Here is an 11,717-nt window from a genome sequence, read left to right on the forward strand (position 1 = left end):
CCAGACCTACTTGAGTCCGTTCATGAATTTAGGGGGAAATTGGGAGTGAAATTACAATTGCAAAGTTAGTATTTCTGGGGCAGTATTTCTATAAAGTTTGAAAGATTGCCATGTGAACTCATCCTTGAGATCAGAGAATCTATTTCAGGTTCATTTGCCCCAGCCACAGGAGACATTTCAGAACTTGGATCTCCTTAAATGTGCAGGTCAGGTCCCTGGAGCACAGCTGTAGGGGAAATCCTGCTGCCTTTTGTGGAGTTGCTTGGTTCTTACTGCAATTGAATTCTCTCTTTAATTTTAAGATGAAACTGATCTTTCTGTACAAGTTTTATCAGAATTTATCAGTCATGTTAAAGAAAGATAAATATGAAGGGGAGCTGTTTGAATTGTCCCTCCCAAGACCTTCTGTTTGTAACTATGGAATGACTGGAGGAAATATCACCATATTGTAAATATGATAAAAACTGCCACAGAGAGTGGCATGGTGCAGTTCAGAACATAAAATACTCTGTGCGAGAAGACAAACTTACACAATACAATAAAAAGTGTCTTCCTTCCCAAGAACATGGATGAACATTTCCTTCCAAACACAAACAGGAGGCACAGGATGGACTGCTCTGCCCACAGTGTCAGAAAGCTGCAGAGAGGCAGAGGGAGAAAGAAAGCAGGGGCAGGGAGATGTGTAAGGAGGAAGATCCTGAGGAAACTTGCAGGAAGTTCGTGTTGCCCTCTGCCATCACGCCTGTGGACATGCCGGGTGGCTGTGATGGCTGAGGGTACAACAGAACAGTTTTTCGGCACCTGATGAGGCTCGGGTTGGGGTCGTGCGAGGAATGAAAGTTTGCAGAGCCCAGGCTGAGCTGAGCTACCACACGGCAGATGCCGCCGGGCTGCCTCACCCAGCTCTCTGCTGTTCCCCAAAGGTGGCCCTGAGCATGTCCGGGAGCATCCGTGCGCACGTGTGGGAGCGGGAATGCTGGGGGGCAGCGCAGAGCCCGTCCTGCATCCCCCTCACCCTGCGGCGGTGCCCCTGCCAAGCCCGGAGCACGGCAGTGCCAGGGAACACGAGCATTCCAGCCCGTGTGCGAGCCCTGGAGCAGCTCGGGATTTACGGGAATGACATCCACGGCTGACATCAGCTCGCAGTATTTGCATTGGATTTCGGTGCCGGCTCGGAGGTGTGGCTTAGCGGGGACACTGCTTCAGGCTGCCGATCCAGCCGGGAGGGAGCTGGGGCTGGGAGCATCCTCGCTCCCTCTCTGCCATTCTCCCGGCACCAGCTCCTCCCTCCTGCATCTCAGGCAGCGCAGGGTGAGTCCAACAGCCTCTCCTACGATGTGTCTGCCCGATCTACTACAGCCTGAACACAGCCCGTACTCTGCCTTCCCTCCAGCCGAGCTCGTGAGTGAGACACGGTGCCTGCCATCCGTCAGGGGGGAATGGCATATGGAGACCTGAGCAGCCTTAACTCACCATCTTCCAGCACGGGAACGATTTTGAAGAATTCCATGTTTTTTCAGCACCTTTGCTACTTCATTGTTGCCTGGCTTTTTGAGAGCATGAGTTCTGATCATTAGGGGTGCTGCCACCTGAATATTTCTTCATCAGATGCCACAAAGAGAGTCTAGGAAAACAAAGAAACTTGTGATGTGGAGCTGACAGTTTTGGTTTCAGCTGGTGAAAACTTGCAGAATCAGTGAGAAGGCAAAGAAAAAAATGCCCAGGACAATGTCAGTAACTCCTGGTAATTTCTCACTCAATGGGACAAGCTTCTTCACTGAGAACCACAGCATTATGGACAAACCCAGTGAGCCGAGAACTTGGAATGTCTTTCTGTTCTGTTTGACTTTTGCCATTGCAGTCCCAGCCCTTCTGGGCAGCATTTATTCACTAGTTTCCCTGCTGAAGCTGCAGAACAAAACCACGGTTTCGATGATTGTGACCTCTTTGGCAGCAGATGATCTGATCAGCATCACGCCAATGATTATTTTCATGCTCACACAGTGGTCAAGCGAAGTCCTCCCCCAGCCTCTGTGTACCACCTCAGCGTTTATGTATTTATTCCAGGGCATTTCTAGCAACCTGAAAGGGTCTCTTATAGTTTCTTACAACTTCTGCACCCTCAACACGACTGGGACACTGAGCTGCAGCTCCTCCAAGAGCCGCATGAGCGTGGTATGGGTCATTCTCACCACCTGGACTGTCAGTTTGCTGATGTGCATTTTGCCTCTCTGTGGTTGGGGCAGGTACATCCCCACGTCCTGGGGCTGCTTCGCCGACTGTGCCAGTTCCTACATCCTGTTTGTGTTCGTTGTGTACTCGCTGTGCTTCTCCCTGCTGGCAGTGCTGGCCGTTCCCCTCACTCTGCAGCTGCTGTGCTCAGGTGAGCCACAGCTGCTACACACCGAGTACCTGCAGGGCTCTGGAGGCTTCATCTCCCCTGGGACACCACGGGGATGCGGTGCTGCTGCCCCTGCGCTGTCGCTGCTGGACCCTGGGGATAAAACCCTCCAGCCTTTCCAAAACTCGGAGGCAGTTTTTGGGAAGGGTGTGGCTGAGAGCAGCACAAAGAGCAGGAGCTTCATCGTGGGCTTTGCCCAGAAACGATTCTCGCTGATCCTGGCACTGACCAAAGTCCTTCTCTGGCTCCCAATGATGGTAAATTCTCAGATGGCTTCACTTTCCAGTGTTCACTTACATTTCAGTGGGATGTGACCTGTGAGCCATGGATTGAAATAGACGAACAGTGGCCATTGCAGTTGTTCCTCGTAGTGTAGTTGTGCCAGCAAAAGTCCCCTCCAGCAGGTCTGTGTTGCTGCATGAGTTTAACTGGTGCCCAGTGGTTTTGGCAGAGCCTGGTTCATCGTTCTGACACTCTCTCATCACATCATTCATGTCACGTGAATACCAGGGGCAGTAAGGTCCCCATTTGGTACCCAGCTGTGGGACAGGGTCTGCTCAGCGTTCTGGGGCTGGGAATTGAGGTAAAGGCCCCTCTGTCCTGTCCTCTGAGACACATCCTTTGGGTTAAAAAATAGGAGTTTGGTAGAAAAATGCAGTTTGGTTGAACCTTTGTAATCCCTGTAGTGCTGGGGTGGGAGGGAGTGCTGTCATGTGCATGTGTGTGTGTTTGGGAACAGGAACCTGAGAAAGGGATCTGTTGGGAACAGGAAACACGGCACTGGGGCAGTTACCCCTGCCCTGGGTGTGTGAGGGCGGGGTTCCTTGGTACCACATGGGACTGGCTGGCACTGGGAGCTGGTCAATGGCACCTCACTATATTTAGCTTCAGAGAGGGTTTTTCTGAGAAATGCAGCATGAGAGGAGGGCAGTCAGTGTGTTTCCTCTGCTGTCTGCTAGAGCCAGAATTGTTGTGCTCAGCAAACACTAATGACAATCTGTCTTACAGTGGTGTCATATCCATAGCGAGATGTTCTCTTTGTTCCTGGAAGCATCTCGTGTGCCCAAAGCGATTTAAATTTCAAAATGCTCTGCCTTTCAGATACAGATGGCTGTCCAGTATGTCACTGGGCTGCAGAGCCTTTCATTTGAGATACTGAGCTTCCTGCTGACTGCGCTGGCTGCCACAGTCACCCCGGTGTTTCTCCTGTCACAGCACTGGCTCCACCTGCCCTGTGGCTGCATCATCAATTGCAGGAGGAACTCCTATGCAGTGTCTTCAGAAGATGCCAAAAGTAAGTGTGGAAGGGTCGCTTTGGTGTAATAGAGGTTGCCAGACCTTCCCTGGTAACATCCTTGGCATCTTCTAGAGCACTGTTTTCCCTTGGGCTTTATGTAAAAACAGCTGGAGGAACAGAGTGGGTCAGGTGGAAGGGACTCACAGGGATCAGCTGGTCTCAACTGCAAATGTTAAGGGCTAAATATTTCTGAGGATGTGGGAGTTGTTTTCCATTCTCTGGAGTGAAAATCCTCTACCATCAGTGAATGAATTCCTTACATTCTCTGCATGTTCAGGGAGAAAGAGCTCCTGAATCCTAGAGAAAAGCCATCCTCAGTGCATGGCTTTCACTCGCTTTAAACACATTCTCCAGGTGCAGAATGGCTTGTGCTGCCCCGGTGCCCTTTTAGCCACTTTCCCAGAGAGAACGACTGCAGTTCATCGAGAAGGCAGTTCCTTCTCAGAAGTCTTTCTTCTCAACAATTCATTCTTTTTATGGAGAGAAAATTGCCTGTTTCCAGCAGGAGCTGGATAATTTATTCCATGTTTTAGCATGTCATTTGCATTGTGTTTGCAAACTCCTTTTTCTTCTTGGTCTCAACTCCTAACACAGTTTCTTTCCTTCCTGCTTAGCCAAGCGCAGTGGTTTCGAGTTCAACCTATCATTCCAGCAAGGCTATGGAATCTACAGGATATCCCAGGAGAACCCTCCCCGCCACAGTGGTGATGGTAAATCCACATCCTACCACAACCTGGTGAGCTCTGACTGCGAGGAGCTGGGGCCTGGCAGAGGCAGCGACGCCGCCGGCTCCGGGGTCCTGCCCACGGCATTGGGACACGGCTCCTGGGGCACCCCGGGGGGGTGTGGGACAGGCCCCACATGCCCCTCTCCTCATGGGCCAGGGGCCTGTCAGGGCCAGGAGGGCACAAACTGTGACCCATCAGCGTTCCCTGAAGGACCAGAGTGGAGGCTGTCCCACGAGGAAAGCCACAAACCAGAACTCTCGGACTGGGAGTGGTGCCGGAGTAAATCCGAGAGGACCCCTCGGCAGGTAAAAGAGGAATTTATTCTTTTCTGATAATAAGAGTTTCCTTATGAAATAGGAATGATTTTTACTGGCATTGATACTTCTATTAGTCCTATTTTTTAGTAAAACTCATACATGGCATTGTATAATGTTTAGTAACCACGGACCTATTTGCAGGTGCTGATCCTGCAATAATTTCTCACTTATGTTCTTAATCATGGGGTTTTCTTATTTTGTGTGCACCTGCATGCCTTGGATATGATAAGAATTAAGTATGAGTTATGTTAATTTATCTTAGTGAAGAAGAAGTTTCTCTCCAAAAGATGACATTTCCCAGGGCATTCCACAGTGGAATTCAGTGGCCATTGGGCATTACAGTCGGTGGGAGTGGGGTAAGGGCCCATGTGAAGTCTGTGAGAGAGGAGCTCTGGAAGGCTTTAGGTTGGAAGGGATCTCTGGAAGTCGCCTAATCCAACCTCCTGCTCCAAGCAGGGTGACTTCAGAGCCGGATCAGCTCATGCTCGGCCTTTGCACACACACAGGAGATGTATAAGATGTATTTTGTATTCAGATATGGGAATCTCTCTCCATCTGATACACACAGGTTTATCGTCTGAGGCACAGTAGGAATTTGGTTGATGTTTCAAATCTGACTGATCATCCCTTTCATAAAAAGCCAATGCTCACTCTGTTGCAGTGTGCAGAGATGAATTCCTGCATTTGGGGGCAAAAGGAAGTGATGACTCAGTCTGGTTTTAATCTACCAGTTCTTGCCAAGGCCTCATGTGCCATGTACAGCTTGGTTAATAAGATCACTGTATCAGGAGGTTCATAACTGTGGCTCTCCCTTCCAGGAGTTTCCAGATGACGTTTAAAAAAAAAAAAAATTCCTTTCCCCATGTCCCCTGGTGCCAGTTCAGATGCAGCCCCGGGACTGCAGCAGGTGAGAGCAGCTCTTTGTGAGCAGCTGGCAGTGACTGCCTGGGGGTGTTTTCTGTGCCCTGGGGCCTTGTATGGCACTTTTGGACATAGCCTTCACTACTTGCATTACAAAGAATCTGACAGAATCTTCTGGCACTTTTCCAGGTATAACCCAGTGCCAGGCATTAAAGCTCCTATGGGGTAAAAGTTCCAGGCTTTGGAGTTACAGCTCTGCCTGGTTCTGACAACTCTGCCGGTTTCTGACATTCAGCAGAGTGTGCCAGAGCTTCACAGCTGACATTTGCTTTGCTGCTGGGAAAGGGCAGAGTGTGAAACCCCTGCAAGCTTTGTAAAAATAACTTTAATGCATTGCTCAGGTGTATGTTGGATGAAAGATCAATTTGGGCCATATATTAAATAAGTTGAAAACCATCTCCTTTGTTCATCCTGTCTGGAAGTCCCAAAGTGTCTAAGAAAAGTCACTCTGTTCTCATCACTCTGCATTTCCCACCTGTGTTAAAAAAGGAGACTCCCCCTGGCATTAATTTGCCATATCCTTCTGCAGGAAATCCAGGGATTCTTAGTGGAGTCCATAAATACAGGGATTGTTACTGGAGTCCATAAATACAGGGGTTCTTATTGGAGTGCTGCTGATTTTCTCTTCAAGAGAAGCTGTAAGAACTGACAGTAGGAGGGAGAGCAGCCATCCCCCATGGATGTGGGATCAGTGAGTTTGATTGAGCTGTTTGAAGAGCAGGGTGCCAGACAGGACCCGGGATGCCTTTGGTTTCCTCTGGAAGCTGAGGGCTTGGAGAGTGGCTCTTCCTTGGGGTGACAGTAATGATTGTGGAGCTGGTTGTCTCCTCATTATCTGTTCTGTGAGTAAAGAGTTGCTCCATCAAAGTGATTTCTCTGGAATAAAAGTGGCATGAGAGAATGAAGCAGCAGGGTTATTGAATCCATGATAGGATGGCTGTAAGGGAGAGGGAGAGAGAAGATGGTACTTGTCATTTCTAACTCTTGCTCGGCTGCGTTTTTGAAGAATACCGTTAACATCTCATAAAACACCTGTGTATCTCCGTTCCTAAAGAGATTGAGTGTAAATATGTCATGTCTTATTTTGCCTATACTTCAGTGCCCTCAGGCAACAGAAATCTCCCAGACTGGCAGTTTGTTCCAGTCTTGCTGATTATTTTTCTCTGCTTCATCTGCGGGTTGCCTCCAGCAAACTCTTTGAAGAGACTCTGTACAGGACCTATTTACGTGCCCTGCAAGGAAAGAGAGGGGGAGGCTGTGCAAGTGACTTCACTGAGGAGGAGCCAGCGCAGGCAGGAATATTTTAACATGATAAGTACACAGCATCTCACTCACTGCAGGAAAGTTGTGAACATTCTCTTAAACACCAGGCACAGCTCAGAAGCTGAGTTAGGAATGGCCTTGAAGGTTCTCTTTGCTTCCCACTGGCTGGTGGGAATATGTACCACCTGTACCCCTGCTGATGAGCTGAGCTGTTCCCTTCGGGCTTCTTCCTGCTCAGGTGGTTGGAACTTGATTTCCAAAGAGGTTCCTGTGGCTGGAAAATCAATGTGACATTTCACCTTCCTCTTCTCACTTTGCTCCCAGAGGCATGCATGGTCTGTGTGATGCTTGTTGGCTCCCTGCTGCAGTTCCACTGCCATTGGCTCTCTCTGGAATTGCGGAGGAATAGTGGGAGTAGAAGCATTTGCCCAGGAGGGCAAGGCTGGATATAGCTCCCAGAGCCTTTCCCTCACAGGTGTCCTCACCTTGGATGCTCTGTTGCACTTCCTGGTACTGATTGATACGAACCCAGGTCTGTCTGCATCGGGCAGGCCAATGGCAAGCGCTGGGCTCAGGCCATTTGAGGTGAGCTTGTCTCTTCCTGTCATAGCCCCTTGGCTCTACATTTGCTGCAGTCAGCCTCAGAAATAGCAATTTCACTGCAGCTAATTTTAATTTTTAGGGAAGTAGAAGACTAAGCCTCTATTTTAAAACAAACAGAAAACTCATTGTCTCTGGAAAGAAAAAGCTGGGATCCTTGCTGGAAACATTCTAAAAATAGACCTTTTCATCTCTGGCTGGGTTTGACCGAAGTAATTAGGAATGCAGACTCCTCAGAGCTGTTTTAGATGGCTGGTTTTCTGTTTGGGAAGGCAGCATGGCCCAGTGGGAGCAACATGGACATGGCACAACCTGTGTGTGCTCTTGGTGCTGCCCCCGTGCAGAGATCTGTCCTAGAGAGGAGGTGCAGACTCCAGTACATCTGTGCTTCACGGTGACACTGCTGTCTGCTTATTGCGGGGCCCGTGACAACAGGAATTGTGAGGGAGAGTCTACAAAGTGCCTGTGCTTGACTCCCTCACCAGACACTGTAGATGGTGTCCCATGTCCCATGCAGCCTCCAGCTGCTGCTTTGAGCATTTCCAAATGGAAATCTGTCTGTCAGAGCCTGTTCCAGCTGCTGTGGGACTCAGATACATCCAAGCCTTCCCTATGGACAGCATCCTCCCTGGTGAATCCAGCCTAGACTCTGCTCAGGCAGCAGGAACAGGACAGGGAACCTGGTCCTGACCCACAGTGATGGTGGGGAAGGTTTTGCCTCATGGCAACTACAGCTGCTTCTGTGAACTCTGGAAGGTGGATGTATAATGAAATATGAGGGGATTTGCTTGATCAATTCTGCAGAGATTTCTCTGCTCAGAATGCATCAGCATTCTGTAAGGAACAAGGACATTTGTGATTTATTTCACTGGGATTTTTTTGTCTTTCCTTTTAAAAAATGCCTGTGCTGGTACATGGAGTTCTCCAGTGAAATCCCTGTCCCAGATTCTAACAGCCAGAACATTCTCCAGGCATTGTGGGCAAGGGCTGCATGGGGCTCTGAGTTTCCTGTTCCTCACAGGCACACCTGTGTGGAAGTGCTTTAAAAAGAGAAGGGGTAGTGTAAATTGTGTGGGAGAGTTGTGTCTGTTATTTCTTTTGGAAACAGTTTTCCTTTAAATGCCCGACGGGGCAGAGCCCTCGGTGCAGTCTGGGGCAGTGGGATGGCAGACGTGCAGGAACAGCACCGTAGGTCTCTTTCTGCTTCCACTGAGGTAAAACCAAGCCACAGCCTGCTCCAGCTGTGGGTGCTCCTGTTCAGCCTGGAATAAGGCAGAGCTGGGATCAGGGACCTGCACGGCGGCACTGGAGGCCACTCTGTGTTACTCAGAGTCCTTCCGCTGCCTCCTGCTCTGGAGTGAAATTGCATTGTTAGGCTGCAAACCAGAAAGCTGAACTGCAGGGAACCGCGGGAGTGGGAGGCAAAATACTTCACAGGATGTACCAGTAGAGTCTGGTTTGCTGGTGGATGCCTATTTATTGCCATGGATGTGTCATGAGAAGCAAAAATGGGTATTTAATAATGGTATCAAGGACAAGATAAAGGTCACTTTCTGTTCTCATTAATAATAATTTATACTGAAAGTAATTCCAGTAATAATCAGTGTTACCTGGCTGTACCTAAACCCAGGATAAATGCATTTATCCCTCCCTTGGACCCCATAACCCTGGGTTTAGTGCCAGCATTTGTATCCACATTTCTCCCCAGAGTACAGCATTGTGGTTTGCAGGGACAAATGGATTCTGTACTTTAGAAACAGGTGAAGGTGTCTGGAATTGAACAGCATTTCCACCAGAACTGTTCTAGTGGGAAATGACGGTGTTCAGTGCCTCCCTGGTTAGTGACTGGGCAGTGACATAGGAGACTTGATGGATCTTTTTCACTTTAACAGTAAATACTGATTTCTCAAGAGAAAACTTGAGAAGACTTTCAGGAAGAGACACTAAGTGATTGGGAAATGTCTCATTCTCCAGACCCGGGGTGTTCATTCCAGCAAGTGCAGATTGCTCATTCTCCCCCCAGGCGCCTCAGACATCCCCTCCACGTTCCTCATGTTCAGTCTGACAAATCAAAGTGTTTGATTTAACAGGACATAACCTTGGGCTGGTGGAATCAGCTTTTATTTACACTCCGTTTTTCATATTCTGTAGATGCCATAGTGAGTCACAGTCACTTGGGACTTCACTTCATACACTAAAGTGTATAATAACACTCAAACCTTCTTGCTACTCTTTCCAATCATAAATACCAGGTTGTAGGAGTGCGTGGTGTTAGGGCAATTGGGAGATGGCTGCTGTGTTCCCCACAGCACCCCGGGCGCGGCACGGCTTGGCTGCGGCAGTTCGGCACGCCAGCGAGCGTCTCCCTCCTGCCCTGCGCTGCTGGTTCAGCGCTGAGGACACACACACTCAAACCACACAGCTCAGTACTGCCACACATCAGGAGCCAGGGAGGGCCCTCCGCATGGCGCGTTCCACAGTTGAGGCTCATTTCACCTCTGCAGAGGGGACGAGGTGCGAGACAGGGCCCAGCCGTGCCCGTGATGCCCTTTCACAGGGTCACAGAGGCAGCGGTCTGAGGGCAGCGGGGAAGGGACAAAGGCGGGATGGGGAAGGGAACCAGCACGCAGAGGGAAGGCGCAGAGCGGGCACCAGCTCAGGTGCGCAGCCACGGCCTGCTGGGAGAGGGAGCTTTCTTTAGCCCAGGGTCTGGGGGGTGTGTGAGGTTAAATTTCATCCACAAGGAATTGCGGGAGAGGCTTTTCCTTTACCGAGATAATATTGATATCTCAAATATCTGAGTTTTTTACCAGCAGGCCTTTGCTAGTTTGGGGCTCTCTGGCCCACTAGCTGGCTCAGTGACCCCAAGACCAGGTGTCTAAAATTCTGCAAGGAAAAGGCAGTAGGATGAGTTAACAAACTGAGCATACTTGGCTGATCTACAATGGATTTCGACTTGGACAATGCTCCCCACTAACGGTCCTTGTTTCCTTGCAGCGCGCGGGCGGGGCCCTGGCCGTCCCTCTGTGCGCATTCCAGGGGACTGTGTCTCTCCAGGCCCCCACCGGCAAAACACTCTCCCTGTCCACGTACGAGGTGAGCTCTGAGGGGCAGAAAATAACCCCCATGTCCAAGAAAATCGAGGTGTATCGCTCCAAAAGCGTCGGGCATGAGCCAAGCCCAGGGGAGCCTGCGGACACGTTTGCTGACACAAGTGTTAAGATTCACTTGGAGGTGCTGGAGATCTGTGACAACGAAGAGGCCCTGGACACCGTGTCCATCATCAGCAACATCAGCCAGTCCTCCACGCAGGCGCGGTCACCCTCCCTGCGCTACTCCCGCAAGGAGAACAGGTTTGTGTCTTGTGAGCTGGGGGAAAGTGCCTCCTACTCCCTGCTCATCCCCTCGCACAGCCCCGGCAGCGACTTCAGCATCTCCATCCCAGACACTGTCGAGGCTCATCGGCAGAACAGCCAAAAGCAGCACTCAGCCAGGGGTGGGTACCAGGAGGAGATACAGCTGCTGAACAAAGCCTACAGAGAGCGGGAGGAGCAGGGGAGCAGCAACTGAAAGGTGTTTAATCTACACACCTCAACTGCTCTGACAGACAGTGCTCCCCTTGGCTCAAGTTACCCAAGCAAATACAGTATCAGCTGTTTTTCTCCTAGCATACAAATTTTATTTGGGTGCACTGTTGAATAGATTCAAACTGTTAAGGCTATATCAAGGGGATAACAAATACTCAAGTGCTTTACAGCTTTCCATAGTGAATTTTAAGTTACTTATTTATATATCTATTTATTTGAGGAAAATGTGTGTCTAAAGGGAATCCTAAATAAAGTCTTAAACCCCAGTTGTGGTGTTTGTTGGCACTGGGTGGTGTGTCTGCAGGAACCGGTGGAAATGAGGGGGCAGCTCCACAGGGGGGAAGTTATGGCGGTTTTGACGCACTTGCAGTTCTTGTCAACATCTAAATCAACATAATACTAGAAATACTTTTCTAACACCTGGACATCACTTAAAGCTCATTGGCTGCTCTTTGTTTCACAGATTCAATCTCCTTTCTTGTTGATTAGGCCTGAAAGTATACGAAGATCAAACGTTAACAAAATGACACATCTTTCCCCATTCTGCAAAACTCCGGCCGGTCGGGGACTCGAACCTGGGACCTGGGCGGGTCGGGTTTGGGT

General features: G+C 49.6%; 1 protein-coding gene across 1 annotated transcript; it reads left to right on the forward strand.

Moving 5' to 3' along the window:
• The first annotated feature begins 1,197 nt into the window (after positions 1 to 1,197).
• On the forward strand, positions 1,198 to 11,380 carry GPR149 (G protein-coupled receptor 149). Its single transcript, XM_008633747.2, has 4 exons — positions 1,198 to 2,658; positions 3,503 to 3,695; positions 4,313 to 4,731; positions 10,525 to 11,380. The coding sequence occupies exons 1-4, from the start codon at positions 1,717 to 1,719 to the stop codon at positions 11,095 to 11,097; spliced, it is 2,127 nt and encodes a 708-aa protein (XP_008631969.2). The 5' UTR covers positions 1,198 to 1,716; the 3' UTR covers positions 11,098 to 11,380.
• Positions 11,381 to 11,717: the final 337 nt, after the last annotated feature.

The sequence above is a fragment of the Corvus brachyrhynchos genome, unplaced genomic scaffold, assembly GCF_000691975.1.
Source record: "Corvus brachyrhynchos isolate BGI_N302 unplaced genomic scaffold, ASM69197v1 scaffold544, whole genome shotgun sequence".
Lineage (NCBI taxonomy): Eukaryota > Metazoa > Chordata > Aves > Passeriformes > Corvidae > Corvus > Corvus brachyrhynchos.